General features: G+C 40.9%; 1 protein-coding gene across 1 annotated transcript; it reads left to right on the plus strand.

Annotated features, from left to right (window-relative positions):
- The first annotated feature begins 15616 nt into the window (after nucleotides 1-15616).
- On the plus strand, nucleotides 15617-16363 carry LOC133927617 (nuclear transcription factor Y subunit B-9-like). The gene has a single exon (XM_062374070.1). It carries the CDS (start codon nucleotides 15617-15619, stop codon nucleotides 16361-16363), a length of 747 nt encoding a protein of 248 aa, XP_062230054.1.
- The last annotated feature ends 3252 nt before the right edge of the window (nucleotides 16364-19615 follow it).

Genomic DNA, 19615 nt, shown 5'->3' on the forward strand with positions numbered 1-19615 from the left:
ACTGCTTAGAGATGGCAAATTTGGTTGACGGTACATGGAAACCTTGGTGATGAGAATAATCCTTGTTTTTTAGATCGACTAGTCTTTGGTGAATTCTAGGCTTTCCGGTGTACCTAAAATATGTTCTACTTCCGAAGAGGATGAACTATTTTACATCTAGTTTTCTATGATAGTAATGGTACCTTCTTGTCTATTGTTCTACTATTTGGTGCCTATGGATTTCTTCGCTAAAAATGGGATCCGATCTAGCAATTGGCTATGCGATAGTTGATATTTCAAACTTCATGTGGCTTGTTGTCTTATTCCCTTTGTGGTTTAACATCGAGTTGTAATTATATAATAATGCACTAGGCTTTGTGTATCTTATGATGTAGTGTCTGGAATAATTTTCTTTATTAAAAAAATTGGGTGGTGAGGTGCTTAGTTACTACTCGCTCTGTCTCACAATACATAACGTTTTAAATTAGACACATATATTAAGGTGAAATGTAAAATGATCATTTTATCCTATTTTATTACATATTGATCTATGAGTAATAAAAATGTAAGGTGATTGAAAATGAGATTTGCATTGAGAACGAGGGACTTAATGGAGGGATAAGATTGGAAAATCTAAGTTAAAGTTATCTTAAAATCGTAGAATGTTATGTATTTTTAACATTATTAAAAAAGCTAAAACGTCATCTATTTTGAGACGGAGGGGATATACACAAATTGGGAGGAACTAGTATGGCCTTTAATTTGTTCACATTTCTATATATGGTCTGAAATATGGTTGGCTGGTTAGATGTAGTTCAATACATACTTCTTTCGATCATAAATTTTGAACAAGATTCGGTTAAACTATTAATAGTTTGACCATTAATAGCTTTGAAAATATCTAGTTTGAAAACATAAAAATCACATGTATAGATTCCTGTCTAAAAATATTTTATAATATTATATTTTAATTAGATATTATAATTATATTTTAATAATAAAAAGATGATCAAAATTGCATGTCAAAGCCTATAAAAAATCAAAAATGACAAGTATTTATGGTCAAGAAAGTATTAAGGACCATTAAGTATTAACCCAAACAAAACCACCAACAAACCATAAAATTACCACATCCAACATAACATCACCGTGCACATGCTCCCGGAGTACATCAATATCTAGAGAAAAACTAAAAGATTGTTTGTTTCAGCTAGGGATTTTAAAAAATAGTTCGTAGATTGTGGATTGTTAAAAGTTAGATTGTAAAAGCTTTTAAATTGTGGATTCTAAAAAAATTGATAGACGATTTAGTAAAATAAACTTTCACAATCTGTGAAAAGCCGAGAGAAACCAAATTCAGCAAGCCGATCGTAAAAAACTATGATAAAAAACTATCTATTATTTTAGTTTTAGATTATAAAAATTAAAAATCACATTCCAAAATCGAAACAAACCTTAAGTCGTCCAAGCACCTTGTGGAGACCGACGCAATATATTGGTGCCCATTCACTGATGGAACCTACTCCACAAATTGGACAACGTGGGCTCCCACCAAATACCGAGTTCCTCGTGGCTAGCCATTTAGTGATGCATCCAAACAAGAGATATGTTACCAGCTAGGGATTGGCTGGTTAGTTGACGCGCGAATGGTGGGAACGAACCTATCAGGTAGGGCTAAATAACGAGACAGCTAGGCTCGGTACTACTTGGCACATTTAGATAACGAGCTGGCTCGGTTCGGTTATGCTCGTTAACGTAACAAGTAGAAAAGATAGCTTAGCTTGGCTCATTTGGCTCGCAGGCTAGCTCATTTGATTTGCGAGCAGCTCATTACTAGGATGAAAAGAATATAAACATCCACTGAAAAATATATTGATAAAATTATACAGTAATAGCAATAAAATCTACAAGCATAGTACTTCTTTGTATGGTTTAATCAGAGGTATAATTGCTCTAAGCTAAATCTTTTCTGAATATTTTTCAAACCCACATGCAGCACAGTAGCAGAAAGATCCAGCTATATATGTTTTTCTACTGAAACAAAATATTCCTCAAAAAAAATGAAACAATGTTCACCCACACATTTGTCTATACATGCAAAGCTTGAAGGAATGATAAATGGAAGAAGACAAAAGATAAGAGTTGCATCGTAATGAGTAGCTGACCAATAGAAAGCCAAATAGGCTGATCTGGAGCCTCTCCATCGAAGATGAAGATGACCAATAAGCAAACTAATGACCATAGTGAAAGAGAGCGATATAATCTAGACAATGACACTGGCTTATTTGGCTCGCAAGCAGCTCACGAGCTGGCTTGAGTCAACTCGTTATCAAAATGAGTTAAAACTCTAGTTCAACTAATTAAATTTTGGAACGAGCCAAGCCAAACACGAGCTATGCTAGCTTATCAGATTCGACCTTTTCATCTAGCCCTACTGTCAGGGCTAAGTGTGGAGCCTCGTCATCCACTCATTCCTTTGCAATCCATGACTGCCTGCCCCCCATTCTGATGTCGTTCTCTCTCTATCCTGAGATTGAAGGTGTGGTGGCCACACGATTTGATTGCCTATGGCAGGTGGCATGCTATCCTTCTTCATGGCCCTCTTTGTGTTCCCTATCTCTCTCTCTCTTTCTCACTTGCTAAAGGTGTGCTGCCCTCCTCTCCCTTTGAAAAATACCCACTTATGGGTCTCTTTACGCAACATGTATTAGTCTCCAGATCAATAGCTAATATGCACAATTTCAATAGAAATGAATATCACAAACATAATTCAAAAACTATAACTGAATCAAAGCCTTACAATGCAGTGGAACTTAACGAGTAGACCCAAGCCTCATATGCAACTTGGGTGCGGACGAAACCATAACCTTCTACTCCTCATCAACATTAGCGTAGTTATCTTTTAGGTCTCCATCTAAATCCGATAATATAAGAGTGGGTATATAAGATACTCAACAAGTCCTACCTCAAGAGGAGTAAGTAGGTGCATAATGGTAGAACAACGATAAGGCCATAAAGTCTTTAGGTTTTTGCGGAAAGCCAATTTTGATGCTAGGGTATAGTTTGCAAAAGCCTTTTCAACACATTCAAGAAAAGCAGAGTTGAGTTAAGATTATGGGGTTGTTGGACCTAGGGTATATGGGATCTCGCCAGTTCCTATGTTTTACGGTTGTTGCACACTCGGTTTGCACCAACTCAAGGAACACGGCCTGCACTTTCTAAGACACAAGCACTTTTTCAACTCACACATCAAGGAATACTCACACCATTATGCTAATCATTAAGATCACATTGTAGCATTATCCATGATTGTGGACAACGTTCAAGGTCTCGGTGGCCTCCACATACATTAGGCATGGGGACAAAGGTTTGGGGTGGGTACGCGAATATTTGGTACGTGAATCATAACTCGCAGCTGACAGGCTATGTGAGAAGTGATCTCGTGTCATGTGGGTCCAGGAGTACGCCTTCAGGGTGTAAAATCAATTCAAATTACTATTCTCTTAGTTATCGAGCAGGCTTCTATCCATCTATATCGGTCATAGAGTTCCGACTTTAGGGTTTTGCTATGGCATGTTGGTTATGATGGATGATGGTAATTGTTTACATGAGATGGTTCCACTTACTTTCATATGCAAGTGGTTTGTTATACGGTAGATAGGTAGTCGTGGCTTAGTATAGGTGCTCACACCTAAGTGTTAAGGTTGCTTACGTATATGAATTTACTTAACCTTGTGGCCTACTCCTTGCTAATAGCTCAATTACATAATCCTTGGAGTCAGGTTATTATATGTACTTAATATGGATTAAGTCTTGCGACTACCTTCGTACTCACGCTACTCTTCTAGGTTTATAGACGAGAAAATGTTAGTTACTGGCTACTTCATATCCGTCGATGCTGGCGGCAGGCAAGAGTAGTGTTATCTACTTGAGTGGCGTGCTTTTGAGTGGAGCCTAAGGGCATATGGCTTCATCTAGTTGTTGTAGTTCATAGATGTTACTTTTCCACTGCGTAGTATCTCTATAAATTGTTGTAAATGATAATCTTCTAGATGCTTTTAATATAATTTAATTACTCACTCTTTCTTAAGCTTTGTTATGATGTTACCTGTTGGAAAAGCGTGCATTTTGATCATAAACACAAAACATGTGTCGTGACTACCGAAATGTATTCTGGTTAATTATTGTAGTCATGATTGTTTAAATGATTGACTTAATGATTAATTAGAATACTATTGGACGATTCCCCACAGACACCCTCTCGTCCTGCATGTAAGCATTTAGTTTTCTACGATTATTGTTGGTGTTTGAACCTACATGTAACGAGCTAACAATATATTTAGCTGGTTCTTTCATGCTTTGTGTTGCTGCCTGATAATTCCTTTTTTGGAAATTCTGGTGTTGCTGCTACTAATATACATTTACACTGATTAATTAGCATGTATGCTAGATCATGGAAGATTTTGTGTAGCTTATTATTCAGAAACAAGGACATTCAATTATTAGCTCAGGAATTGGGGTACATAGTTGAACTCTCAAACCATTCCCAACCTTAAACAATATGTCTACAGGCTTCTATAGGATTATTGTGCACTTGTGCTGCTAAGAATTAGAAACAACAAGTTTAACAAATGTTGTTTCCTGTTGTAATAACAATTACATGTCTTGCTTCAGAAGGCATCCATGATTTAGTTCTGTCATTAGTGTTTCCACTGATTTATGGTCCACATAAGGCCTGCAGAGTTTTGTCATGAAGCATGGACAAAAGCCGCAAGCAGAAGGCTACTCATGCAGATCAATCATTGCCATGTAAACTCTCATTTGCTTGATTGCCTACTCTACCTCCTCTTTTAGCATTGCCCCTCTTGTCATGAGGATGACTGAATCAATGGGGTATTATAGAAAGGGATAATTCCTCACATGTTACTGGATAAAACCCAAATCCCTAATATGCCACTATCACAGACTGAGGTGGACTCCACGCATCATAGACACACCGATAACATATTAGGGATTTGTGAGTTTTTGCGGTGGCATATAAGGAAATGCCCCTTATAGAAAATATAACAAACCTAACTATAGTTAAGTTAATTATACCAGCTTCATTACAATAGTTCAGCTAATTATATCTAACCACCATGACTACATCTACTAGAAAATCATCTAACTCGAGACTAAACAAAGGATTAGGCATCATTAATATAACTCGATATGTTACCATCATTTACATACCTCGACCACAGTCAAGTTGTGGCTCTTGAACTTTGGTGTCATTGGACCTTGGCTAATTAGAAGCTAATTAGAGTGTATCTAATTAGTGGGCTAACCAATTAGAGGGCTAATTAGCCAACTAGCCTAAACTATACAACTAAACTACATTGTTCTAGTTTTGTGTGTCTCAACTCAAGGGTCTTATCTTGGATGAATTATTGTGTCCAATGGAAATGTTTTGAGGGTTACATATTTATAGTCTAGAGAAGCATTGGAAAAAGGACAAGTCGATTTGGACACATTTCTTTCAATGCCGATTGGAACCGACCTTGTGCCAACCTGCACATGCAATAGAAGTGTCCAAATTAGATCTTGTAGTAGTCCACGGTATATCAATTGAAATGTTTTACAACTAACCTTTTGCATTTGAGTTGCTCTTGGACTCCAAATCTGTGTTGGAAAATAATCATGCCTCAACTTGGACTCTTTTGTGCAGCTGATCTTCTGGGAGCAATATCTCAGTAGTAAGGATTTCAAAATGGACATTCCATAAATACAAATTGCTTCCCTTGGAAATTTATACAACTTCCCTTTAGTAACTTTTCCAATTTGAGGAAATCTTGGGGGCTTGCCGAGAGGCACACTATCGATGCTGATCGGCATGCGAACCAACCTCCACTACTACAAAAGCTATTTTTCGAGATATCTAGGTTTCATTTCTACAAACGGTTCAAATGACAAACCACCTAAGTACTAAGTTGCGGCCCCGTGCGGTAGTAGACCGCCTGCATAAATTAATTTCTATAGGCAGTTACTTATGTCAACAGTCTGTGGAAATGGACTCTATTTTTACAGGCGGTTATAGCGAAAATTACCCTGTTAGGCTATGATTGTGATTTTGGTGATTAATGGTAATATAGTCATTGGGACTAACATGTTTGTCAAGAATATAAGTTAGTAGGTCTCATGGCTGTAATACATAAAGAAGCCATCGAAGCCGAGACAAAGTTTGGTTGAATTGGAAAAAGTTCTAGTTGAAATGATTATACTGGATGGTCCGGTGCTCAGAGTATTTGCACTCATCAGAGCATCTTTGTCAAAGGAGGAAGATGCATGAAAGCCTCACCGGATAGTCCGGTGACGAAGCAACGCAGCACTAGATAATACACCGTACAATGAGCAGTGCAAAGATGAAAAAGAAGGAGAAGACCCCATCAGGTAGTCCGGTGATTGGTTTGAACACACCGGAGGAATGCACCAGAGTATTATTGACAAACGGGAGAATGTAGTGATCTCACCGGAAGGTCCGACGCTCTGAAATTTTTTACACCGAAGTATATTTTCCAGAGAGGGTTGCATTGGCTCGGCTGGCTGAGGATAACGCATCGGATGGTCTGGTGATGAAGTGATGTGCACCAGAGAATACACCGGAGCAATTTACACAGAGAAGATTTTGGCTCGGATGGCTAAGGTATACTCACCATAAAGTCTGGTGATAAAGATGGAGTATACATCGGAGTATCTGGTGTTCACAAAGGCTAGTTTCTAAGGAAGTACTCACCAGATGATCCGGTGTTAATACTACTGTTCTCACCGAATCATCCGGTGTTAACAACTTTTTTAAAGCCTTTGGGTTAATGGCTAGTGAGCGAGTTTGAGGCTATAAATACCCCTCCACTTAGTCAGTTGAGGGAGCTGGAGTCCAGAGAAGTTCATATACACCTGAGAAGGCATCCAAGCCACCAAAGTGCTTAAAGTGATCATCCAAGACAACTAAGCACAAAATTTGTGAGTGATTGCTGCCTAGAGGGTGGATCAAGGAGTGATCCAACAGTTTACCTCTTGGTACATTAGCACCTTGGAGTCTTGGTGACTCGTCGAGAAGCTTGTTGACCCTCTGACTTGGTGTGGAGCGGCGGTAAGGTGATTGTGCAGGGACGTGGAGACCCTCGCCTTTGTGGCTCAAGCTCCGAAGTGATCACGATGGCGAGGAACCGGAAGAGAGGATAATGGTGAGATCTTGCCTTAGTAGCTCATTCAAGTGAAGGCCTTGTCTTTGTGACTTGGTGACTCAAAGGCCCGTGACCGGGTGCCGACCAGGAGCATTTCCTTTGTGGAGCTTCAACGTAGACTAGGGGTGGCATTCATGTCATCGATACCACAGAAAAAAATCCTTGTGCCGAGTTTGCTCTCTGTACCTTATTTATGTTTCGGCATTTACTTACTTGAAGTTTACCTTCCTAAATAGGTTGCAAGCATTTTGATTGGTAGAGTAGACACACTAGATAAATCTAGAATACATTTAGATAGAATTTGATATAGGTTTATCTTGTATTGTTTTTGGGAGCCGAAATAGTTTTAAGTGTCTTAATTCACCCCCCTAGGATGTCACCAATTCTCATAAGTGGTATCAGAGTCTCGTGCTCTTGATAGGCATAAAATCCTAGAGTTGTGACGTCCGGGGTTGGGATGGATTCCCATAGTGCTCCATTTTTTGATGGCACAAATTTCTTGCGTTGGAAAATTCTAATGTCTTGTTATTTGCAAGCTAGAGGCTTAGATGTTTGGAGAGTCACCGAGGAAGGGATGAAACCTCACATCGCCAACCAGGAGAGGCAATGAGATGCATTGGCAAAGAGTATCCTTTTATTATCTATATGTCTTGCTGCATTTAATCGTGTTTATTCTCTCACTAATGCACATGATATTTAGAATAGTCTTATTAAAATACATGAAGGTACAAAGGATGTGCGTAATGAGAAATATCATGTGCTTGTTACTAAGCTCAATAGCATCAATTAACTACCCCATGAAAGTGCTAATGATATGTATTCTCGTTTGAACATTCTTGTTAATGAGATCAATGGATTAGGTTTGACGCCAATTGAAGATGATCAAGTGGTGAGAAGAATAAAGCTCTTCTTCCGAAGTACAAGTTGATAGTCTCCATCATCTACGACAACAATGACATCAAGAAAATGACTCCAAGTCATTTGCTCAGCAAGATGACCGCCCATGAGATGACAATGAATATGGGGTGAAAGTTTCTTCCTCATCCGACACCAAGAACCTTGCTCTCACAAGCAAGCAAGATAAATGTCAACACATAAAGGCAAGGATGAGGAGACAAGAGTAAGAGTCAAGCTCAAGTGAAGATGATGAAGATGAAGATGAAGAGAGCTATGAAGAAGATGAGTAAAGCACCTCAAGTGATGAAGAGATGGATCCCAAAGTCACCAAGCTCATCTCACAAGTGGAGAAGTATATCAAGAAGATTAATGCCAAGATTGATCACCCAATCTCCATGAAGGACTTGGTCAAAAAAATTTAGCATATTAAGAATGAGAAGAAAAATACCAAGAACAAAAGGGAGAGGAGGGGAAGAGCCAAAGCATTCGAAAGCATAGGAAGATGAGTGAGTGGTGATGAAGATTCAAACTCAAGTGATGAGAGCATCACCATCCACTCCTCCAGAGAAGCTCTTCCTCAAGATCATCATCACACAAGTCATCTCGCAAGCCATCTCACAAGTGCCTTATGGCAAAAGGTATGGATAGCGATGCAAGTGCCTTATGGCAAAAGGTATGGATAGCAATGTAAGTGATGATGAATCCGATGAGGATTCTCCCTCCTATGATAAACTCCTCCATTTGATCAATGAACAACAAAGGGCCCTTAGGAAACAATCAAAAGAGCTTAACAAATTCAATGCACTTAATGATATTCATGCTACCTTTATTTCTAATTATGAATAATTATTGTGCAAATTCAATTTGCTAAATAAGGAGCATGAAGAGCCACTACGTGAAAAACAGATATGGGTGACGGGTGATGACATTCATGGGTGACGGGTACCGTACCCGTCACCCCGAACGCGTCACTGATGAATAGTCATTGGTGACGAGTAGGGACTCGTCATCAATGATGAACAAAGGTGACGGGTAACAACTGTTACCTATCACCTATGAAAGTCTCCTATGTGTTGGGGAGAAATTTTGTAGGTGACAGGTGACCTTTTCACCCATCACTTATATTGTATAATAAGTGATGGGTAACTAGGTTACCCTTCACTTATGACTTTCACCTATGTACTGGGAGAAAGACATAAGTGACGGGCAACCTAGTTACCCGTTACTTATATCGTATAATAAGTGACTAGTAACTAAGTTATACATCACTTATGGCTTTCACGGATGTACTGGGAGAAAGATATAAGTGACGGGTAACCTAGTTATCCGTCACTTATAAATAACATAAGTGACGGGTAGATAATTTACCCGTCACTTATGTTTCTCTTGCCCTATAGGAATATGTTTTTTGGCTGCATCCTGGAACGTAGCCAGGATTTGGCAGCTATCTTCTCCCTGCAAACAATAGCAATGCATCCAAAAATACATATTGACAAACACACTTGTATAAGAACTCGCTTCATCGCAGAATTGCAAATATTACAAAGTTCAAATGAATTCATTAGACAATCACAAATGTTACAAAGTTCCGATTAACTCATAATTACATAAGACTTCACAACCTAGGGTTTCTATAGTGAAACTCGCCCTGTGGGCTGATGACTTCAAACACTATGAACTCAGCAATCCATCGTCGAATATCTAGGAGTGCACCGGCGTTGAGAAAACTACTCTTGTATTTCTGCATAATTTAACACGTAACCAATGTCATGTTATCATGGAATTAAACTAATTACTGAAATTAGTTACGAATAATCTTGTATTGAACTTACATCGGGGGATTTGATATTCTTTGCTCGGAGCGTGAGGAGCATGTTCCACGCATCATAGAATTCGCAGGTGTTGCCCGGTGGTTGTTGGTGGCACTTCTGAAGGAAACTTTATTGTTAGATGAAAAGGAAAAAAACAGCAACATATAATATTTTGTAATCTATTTGGTAGCACTTGCTGCGTACCCGGTCTTGTGAGTCAGCCTGCAGCCGACTTTCGCGTTGTAGTCAGGTTGAGCTCGAAAGTACTTGTCAAAAGCTCTGGATAAAGAGGGATCGATTATGGAGCCTTTGAATGTTAGAAAATTTTAATATGTGAACTAAGACAAGCAAAACTTACGTGTCGAGGAGTTGTTTACAACACTGTAATCACGCGATCTAAGTTTGCCTTTTGTAGATATTGGTCTCGACGAGTTGACGTAGAACACCAAGTTTCACTCGAGGCAAATGTTAAGTAAGATCCAATGGCCACCGGTGTTTTGGGCACCCATTAGGTACTTCACTTTTGAGTATTGATGCATTACTCTGGCCACATGACTCACAACGTAGTCGGGGTGAAGTTGGATGACCGATATTGTAATGGCCTCAGGGTCAAGAAATGCGACGGGATCCTTGTTCTTCATTGTTTCTTTCATCAAGTGTCTACAGATAAGAACACAGTTAGATTCAAGATTTAATGGTATTAATTAATGAATATCTAGTATAAAGGGACTTACAATGTGAAGACCCGTAATAATGATACGTCCAGGACATCAAGGTTGAAGAGGTCGTATAAGTCATTGAAACCCACCATCTTGATCACCTAAGAAGTGTCGTTGTTTGTACTGTACGACTATGGATTGAGCATTGTTGTCTCTAAACTAAGGCTTGGATTGATATGTGGGTGTTTGCATAGCCCGTCGGGTTGAACTTGGTTGTCTAGTTTGAACTTGACATAACACTAGTTTCTCTAATCTTTGCACTGATCATGAAATTGCGGATGCTTTTGTGGTGACATCTTTTGGATAATTGAACAACATGATCAAAACTTGCTTCACTCCTGGTGCTTGTGACATGAACTCACTTCGAGACTTTGTGCGCCTTTGAGTTATATTGTTTACTTCTCATAGTGCTTTGTCATCTCTAGTTCTTGCAAGTGCTTTGTGATCTATATGTGAAGCTTTGTAGGCTTGCATTTCATTTGCACATCTTTTGCATAGTATATTATCCTTGATGTTTGCATTGCCAAAGGGGGAGAAAATATGCCTAAAAATATTATGCTCAAATTTTCAACAAGGGATGTGTTTTGAGTCTTTGAGCTTTTCTTGCTCTTTTGAGGTTTTTGGCTCGTCTTTACTTCTCTTAGGGCTTCTGCAACCTTTCTTATGCCAAGTGACATATTTTTCTCTTTCTCGAGTTTTTGGTCACTTGGATTAGCTTATCTTGTTTTAATTCTTCAAACCAAAATATTTGTACTTTCAGGGTTGTCAATGCACTCATCAAGGGGGAGATAGAGAAACCAAGTTGAAATGTACCTTGGTTTTCTTGTGATGAGTGATTGACATTATCATTTATTTGGTTTGATGATCTTCGGTTTTGCATGAGCTTTGATATGATTTGAATTGATTTGAGATTTCATTTGAGCATATTGATTATGGACTAATTGGAATTTGAGTTGGAGATATGTGTTTGCTTGTCTCATGGTGTGCAGGTGATGGATGCAACTTGACGGTCGACGGCGAGATGATCGGGGCCAAGCGGAGTGCTTGGTGCCAGACAATCAAGGAGGTTGCGCAGAGTCAAGGGTGATCCTAGCTGAACACGTGGAGGTCAAGCAAAGCATTGAAGGCGGATGGAGACGGCGTGTTGACAAAGTCAAGCGAAGGGGATGCTAGTGCAAATGACAAGGCGACCTGAGGGATCAGGAGCAGGAGAAACTTGCCGGCAGTCAGGATCGCATGACGGAGTACACGCGTCGACATCGAAGCGCTTGCTTAAGGTGTAAGCAAGGCGGTGAGTCACGCTTTGAGAAGCGTGCAGGCGGTTTCGCGGTTTGGCCTCAAAACCGTGGGAGGATTGGAGGAGTATGTGGCACCATCACGAAGCTTGTGTCGAGGCGAAGCTAAGTCGTGAAGGCACCGCGGCCGTCCGATGAATGGAGAAGAAAATAGACCAAAATACCCTCGGTGGTAGATATGAGTGCACTACAAAAGAGGGGTATTTTAGGTAAAAGTTAGGAAACTTAAGGGCCAAGTTTCCTAGGCCTATAAATGGAGGGGTATGGTTAGAGAGAGCTTTGAATCAGTCATTTGAGCCCCTTTGTGCCACCCATTTGTGAGCCTTAGAGCTAGGATTTTAGAGAAGAGAAGGATGAGTGCTAAGTCTATGCAATAGGTGAGAGTTTTGAGAGATAAATCTTTGTAATCCGCTTAAAATAGGGCTGACCTCTTTGAGTAATTAAGTTTATGCTTTTGCATATGCTTGAATTCCCTTCCTTGTAGTTTCCCACTATTGGTTTCCTTGCAAGTTTGCAAGTTTTTCGGTTTTCGGTTTTGATTTTCGTTTTCGTTTTTGGGCTGAAATTTCAGCACCTTGTGAGATCATTCTTCTTGTTGCTAGAGGCATAAAATCTCACATACGAGTGTATGCTCATGGGTCTTGAGTACCCTTGCTTCTAGATCATTAACTTGGAGAGGTTCTTTGCCCGGAGATCTTTTCTTTAAACTGCAGTTTTTCACCTTTGCATGGTTATTTTTCTTGATGCTAGTGGCTTAAACACTCACATACTTATGTATCTGAGCGTGTCTTGAGTCCCCATGCCACTAGACTATCATTTTGAATGATAACCTTGTCCGGTCTCCATCCTATCTAGTTTCTTCGGAAGTTGTGAGTTTTTATGCACAAAGACATATGGAATGGTCTTGAATGGAATCTATGGTTCATATTCCATCTATGGAGTCATGTTGCTATGAAAGTAGTCTTCTTGCTTTTTCTCTCTAATTCTTTTGCTTCCACTTGAGCATTTTGAGATGCGTTGGGTGAGAAATAGGAAAAAACCATCTATTTCGAAAGAAATTTATTGAGGCGTCTGTTCACCCCCCTCTAGTCGCCATTCTTGTTCCTACACATTTTGTCCGCGACAAGGTGTCTCTTGGCGAGGACCGAGTTCTCCATGTGCCCTCCTCCCACCAGTTCGCGGATATCATGACTAAAGGCCTGCCGACGTAGCTCTTTCAGGAGTTTCGGTCCAGTCTCGGTGTCCGGGAACCTCCCGCTATGATTGCGGGCAGGTATTAGAGAGATTTGTACAGCTTTTATTACGTATTTCTTCTTGCCATGCATGCCTGTACACCTGCCTAGTTTAGCCCTATTCATTCAGGATTATTGCTTGCCATGCATGCTGTACTCTTGCCTAGCTTAGTCACCTGATTAGGTCCTGTAATCCTGCCTTTCATAGCTGTACACTGGCTCGATATGAAATCCCCATCCCGGCCTCCCTCTCCTAGCTATGCGATGCTTGCCGGGAATTACAGATAACGGGCCAATTATAAGCAAAAAGGGAGGAGGTGGGTCAAAATGGTGCTAATAATGGAAAAGTTCCTCAAGATACCTAAGTGTTGTAATACAAGATTCATCATCTACATAGAAAACCTCTCACCTTTGCATAAGCTGAATTAATTGGGCGGTTCTCAGTATAATCTGTTTGAAATGCGTCGTGAGTAGGTGTTTATTTCCTGCTTCATTTTTAGATTCAAAAAAATGATTCTTCTAGTCAATGTTAGTCTGAAAAAAAATTGCAGGTTGCTGAAGTTCTTGTTTTCTACAGAATTATGAAACTCGCTCAACTCTTTCGTAGTTGCCACTGCTAAAGTTTTCAGGTTTTATTCAATGCGTACTTTCTTGGAGGACAGAATTTCTTTTTACGTTTACCATGCCATATTAGAGGACTCAAGCTGGCACATTGACTTGAAGTGAGGTTCCATATGAAATCTTTGGCCTATCTAGTTCAATGTTTAACAACTGCGCTGTATGTTCCTTGCGCAATTTCATCATGATTTTCTTGATGCTATTGTTTCATTAGTTGGGAATAAGTTTGTAGTCAAGCAAATTTTAACATCGGTTAGGGTACTATTTCAACATTTACTGATACTACAATAAAAATAGACTTATATGTTGATCCATCACTACCGATTTCTTACTAGCCGGCAATGATGAAATATCACTGCCAGTTCGTATTAAGGATTGACACTAAAAGGCCATTCCAATAGAACTAGAGGTGAAACTTGATAATCACTATCGACTCTAGCCACGAACCGGCAGTGAAACCTTGATTATCACTGCCGGCTCTAGCCACCAATGGATGATAGCTTATTTTAAAAAATTCATAACTTTTTCATACGATATCGGATGGGGCAACCTTTATATCGAAACTGTAGCCCTCGACAAGATCTACAACTTTGCAGTTGAATTTTTTTTCATATGATATTATTTAGATATCCAAATAATCATTTGAAATTTCGGACAGAAGATATCAAAAGAATTGTATATACTAATAGTATCACTAGTACTTCTGTGATGAGATGGTAAAGACGTATCGCGAGCTGAGAGGTTCCGAGTTCGAGTGTCACGAACCGCACACGCGTGTGTTTCGTACAAACAATCGCGTGACTTATGACTTGCGCGGGCGTGGGGTTCCTCGGGTACAATTTTTCTTTTTAAGTTTCCGACCCTAAAAATATCGATTCGGCGTCTGACTATCACTGCCGACTATCACTGAAGGCTTCAGCCAGCAGTGATAGGACTATCACTGTCTGTTGCTTACTGCTGACTCTAAAATCAACAGTGAAATTTTTTTATGGGTCGGCAGTGAAAGGGTTTTTTTTAAAGTAGTGAGACATAGGCAATGATTTGATCAGAAAATAGTGTATCCCGTTGAGTTTGTAAATTACAGTGTCCTTTAAATGTTCACATCTCTTTCTTATGTAGCCTTTTTTTTGTCACATTCACTGTAAAATACCAGCTTGCAATTTATTTTTCACTTTGGCAAGATGCACTTGATGACAATGTTGTACACTTGCACTGCACTGTTTATGATGACAAGATGAACTGCACGAGCAGGTAGTTATCTTCTTGATTTTTGTCACTTAATGTATAATTAGTTTTTATTGTAATGTGTACTAATACTCAGAAATTTTTTATATTTATTCATCTATTAATGTCATATTTACTTTATGCTTACTATTTTTTATTTTTGGATAATCAAATAGGATATCATAAGCTAAAATTTAGAATTACAAGACTATACTCTCTCACAGTTGTACAAGTTGTCGTTGTCTTACAGCCTACAACATTCATTTGATCCATGCACAAATTAAGGACATGTGGAGTTCTAAAGAGACAACTAAAAATACAATCTATTGTAGGGGTTGTCGCTAAGTTATCTCAAAACTACATAGCAATGCATGAGGTGGTCTATAAGATGATATCATTATAGATGCCCTAATTAAGATGCTTAGCCTTCCTACAAAACCACATTATCCCTAAACTAGCATTTGCCATGACTAGTATTACACAAAGGATACATCTGAATTAATTGCTAAGGAGTAAGGATACATCTGGATTAACTGCTAAGACAACATCCCATTGATGGCAAGCTTCCTATTTAACAACCCCATCACACCAGCACAGAGCAACTACAGCACCGCATCGATGGCCATGCATCCCCAAAGTCCTCAACCCAATGCTCCTGCTTGCACCTTGGCAACAGAGACCGCTGTTCCCGAAGCAGCAGTGATGACTGAACCTCCGGTGTCCAACACGGAGCTGGTGATCCGGGAGCAGGACCGCCTGATGCCGATCGCGAACGTGGTTCGCATCATGCGCTGCGTGCTCCCTCCTCACGCCAAGATCTCGGACGACGCCAAGGAGGTGATACTGGAGTGTGTGTCCGAGTTCATCAGCTTTGTCACCGGCGAGGCCAACGAACGGTGCCACACCGAGCACCGCAAGACCGTCACCGCCGAGGACATCGTGTGGGCCATGGACCGCCTCGGCTTCGACGACTACGTCTCGCCCCTCGACGCCTACCTCCAGCGCATGCGCGAGTACGGGGGCTCAGGCCGCGGTGACCGCGCACGGCCGAGGGCACCCCGTGCGCCGTCTGTGGCCGCGCTCCACGGCGTGCAGATGCACCCTGCCATGCACCCGTACCCCGCTGCAGCGCAAGCATACGCCGTTCGGCCCGTTCCCCTGATTCGAGGCGTCAGCTCGGTGCCTCGCTTCGGCGGCCAGTACCAGATGCTCGGTGGCGAGCGCTCCATGGCTGCCTACTACGGAGGATTCGCGCTGTTCGAAGACGGTGGAAGCAACGGAGGAGGCTGCGCCGACGAGGCAAGCTCATCGAACGAGGAGCCACCAGCGACGGGCATTGGCCAGCACCCGCAGTACCCAAACTAGTTCCCGTGTCAAAATTCTAATAAGCAGCAGCGCCGCTCTAGCTGGACGTCGTCGCCGTCGTTGGGACCGGCATGAACTTAATCTGTTGTTCTTCTTTCCTTCCTTGCTGTTAATTTTGCCAGCTTATAATTAAGCTTCACTAATCCATCATCATTCCATCCAGCAAGAAACTTGAGCAGTGTACTCCATGATTACCGTGTTGCATACTCGCCATGAATTGCTACTAGCTAGTATTAATTACGTGCGTTTCATCAGGACCCGTCAAGTGGATGAATGCATGCATGCATGCATGCTCCGGTTGCAGGATAGCTGGAAGCCTGGAAGACTCGCGTCTCTCGCTCGTTCTCTTTGCGTGTGTCGGTTGGGAAAGTGGCCTTGATCTTGAATGAGTTTGGAGCTATATATGTGCGTGCACCGAGGTCTGACTGGTGACGGCACGCTGCGCTGGAGAGGAAACGGCCGAGCGTGACGATCGGTGGCTGGCGTCGAAAGGCATTGTCGCGCGCGGCAGAGTCGTTGTATCGGGATTCGGAAGAGAGACATCCATCAACCTGCCTAGCGCCGTTCTGCTCTCTGGCGATCCAGGCGGCACAAGTGTCGCCGCTGCCGCCGGCTTCTACCGGTCCGCATGTTTGACGACCATCTCAAATTCTTTCTCCTTGGGCTATCTTCTTGGTCACCTCCTGCTCCGCTGGCCTCCTGATAGCACCGGAACCAAATGCAGCTTTAGACACGGTTCCTTATATACTATTGGGAAAATTTGTAATTCTTATAAGCCAACCGTCAGTCCGTCACTACTATGGAATCACAATAGGCGACCGGCTTTCAGTGCCGATTTGGCTAGCATCCGCAGCGATACTGGTTAATAACCACTAACACCATAAAATTAATAAGCCATTGGAAGCGGCAATGATACGGGATATGCTTATAGAGAGGAAGTATTATCCGAGCATTGAAATGCAAAATGAGACAGTAAGCTTCCAAGTGCAAAATTTAGAGTAAGGACTAACTACAAAATAAGTCCCTAATTACACTAAAAAATAGGTTTCTAATTATACTAAATATATAAGATCTTGATCATTATAAAATAAGATTTGGATTACACAAAAATCATCATCCGGATTACAAAATATCAAAAATAAGCTAACCTATGCCTCTTCAACAATTCACCACAATCGTTGTCATTACTCGTCTGCCTCCTTCTCGAGCTCATCCTAGTCAATAATGTCACCATCATCGTCACTATCGATGATGATGGGGTCGTCCGGACCTCCTCCTGCAGTGGCAGCTCCTCCTTCATCCTCCTCCTCCTCCTTGACGCTTGCCTCCTCCTCATCATCCTCATCGATCGGGCCCTCAAGGTTTATCTTGTCCTTCTCCACATCATCATCATCCTCAGTGGAGGAGGAGTCCTAGGAGTTGGCCACATCCTCCACCTCATCATCAACATCCTTGGCAAACGCGTCATCCTTTGCACCGGCATCCTCATCCAAGCTCGCTAGTGCGTGGGGGGAGGGGTTGGAGTACCCTCCATGAAGTGCTCTCAGTCGTTATCGCGTGGGAAGGAGAGGTCATCAGAGGAAGCTGTCATAGCCTCCACCTCCTACAATGATGGTGGTTGCAACAGAGGAGATGTCTAAGGTGGCAGTGGTGGAGGAGGAGCAATGGTTCATGAATGGAATGAGGAGGTATGGGAGGGTGAGCAATTTTAATGGCCATTCAAGGAAAACAAAGTGGTGGAAGATGAAGAGGCTAAATTGACACGAAAGACTAAAGGGTGCACGTTATGTAGGGATTGCTACACTATCACTACAGGTTCTTGTGACCAACATGCATCGATTGTCTATTATCACTACTGGTTCCTCAACCACCAGTGATAATCCCTTATTATCACTGCTGATTGCACAAACCGATTCAAAAACTGACACTGATGCCAGTTCTGTAGTAGTGCGTTTTTGAAGGACATGTGGGCTCCGGCCCATATTTTTAGTGATATATCTTCAGTTTTTGCAAAACTGTGCAGCGGCATGTAGGGATTTCTCACTTCAACATTAGACATTATTGTGTAGGATACTTTCAATAATATGATACTAGGCAGCATAAATCAACCTCCTTTCAATCAGCCACACTCTGGGACCAAAGTTTGCTCGGTTGGCAGAGGGTGCTGTCAAGAGCTAAGCAACATGTTAGCCCAGGTTAGAACCTGGCGTCCATCTCCTTATTAAGTGAATGCCAAAGCTCCTAGAATAATTTGGAAAACAAAGGAACCATATGTACTCGTCTGGATGACGCATGTGTCACACCTCAAAAACCCTAACCGAGTCATCGAGCACGCATACGCATCATGCTATGTTTCAGATATTTGGCTTTTGTTTTAAGTATTTACAAACATTTTCGAATTGTTACGTCATTGATCAACACGTTCCCACCATATATTTATGAGGAGTAAATTTCACAAAACTAAATATACTTTAACAAAATTATCGCAAAACTACACATTTAGTGTCAATTTTATCGCAAAACTACGTATACTTTGGTAAAATTATCGCAAAACTGTATATTTAAGCAATAATTTAACAAAACTACATATTTACTACTGATTTTATTGCAAACTACATATTTACTGGTGATTTTATTGCAAAACTATAGATTCTAGAGGAGATGTTTCAAGCCCTGTTACCATGACGACTGGGCCCCACTTATAGTAGTCTCACAACATCTAACAGCTCATGAAATGGACCGTCCAAGAGTTTATGTCTATGACAAATGGGCCCCATTTCTGTGAGACTGAAGCAAGGCTAAGTCGTCATGGTAACGGGGTTGGAAACGGCTCCTCTAGAATCTATAGTTTTATGATAAAATTGGCGCTAAATCTGTAGTTTTGTGAAATTATTGCTTAAATCTGTAGCTTTGCGATAATTTTGCCAAAGATCTGTAGTTTTGTAATAAAATTGGCACTAAATCTATAGTTTTGTGATAAAATTGGCACTAAATTTTTTAGTTTTATAAAATTGCTTAAATCTGTAGTTTTGCAATAATTTTGTCAAAATATCTGTAGTTTTGAGAAATTTACTCAATTATGAGTGGAAATTGTTTATAAATAGTTTGGAAGTTGCAAAGCCATTTAGAAAAAAGAAAAGAAAAGAATGGAAAGAAGCAGGGAAAAGAAAGAGGACTTTCAGCACGTGAGCCCAACCTGTAGTCTGATAGGCACTAGCTGCGATGTCACCACCGAGGCTCAGAACCCCCATT

This window comes from Phragmites australis, chromosome 8, assembly GCF_958298935.1.
Source record: "Phragmites australis chromosome 8, lpPhrAust1.1, whole genome shotgun sequence".
NCBI classification, from domain to species: domain Eukaryota; kingdom Viridiplantae; phylum Streptophyta; class Magnoliopsida; order Poales; family Poaceae; genus Phragmites; species Phragmites australis.

What these genes read in the sequence shown, in the direction of transcription:
- LOC133927617 (XM_062374070.1), top strand. Translation starts at nt 15,617, where the DNA reads ATGGCCATGCATCCCCAAAGTCCTCAACCCAATGCTCCTGCTTGCACC.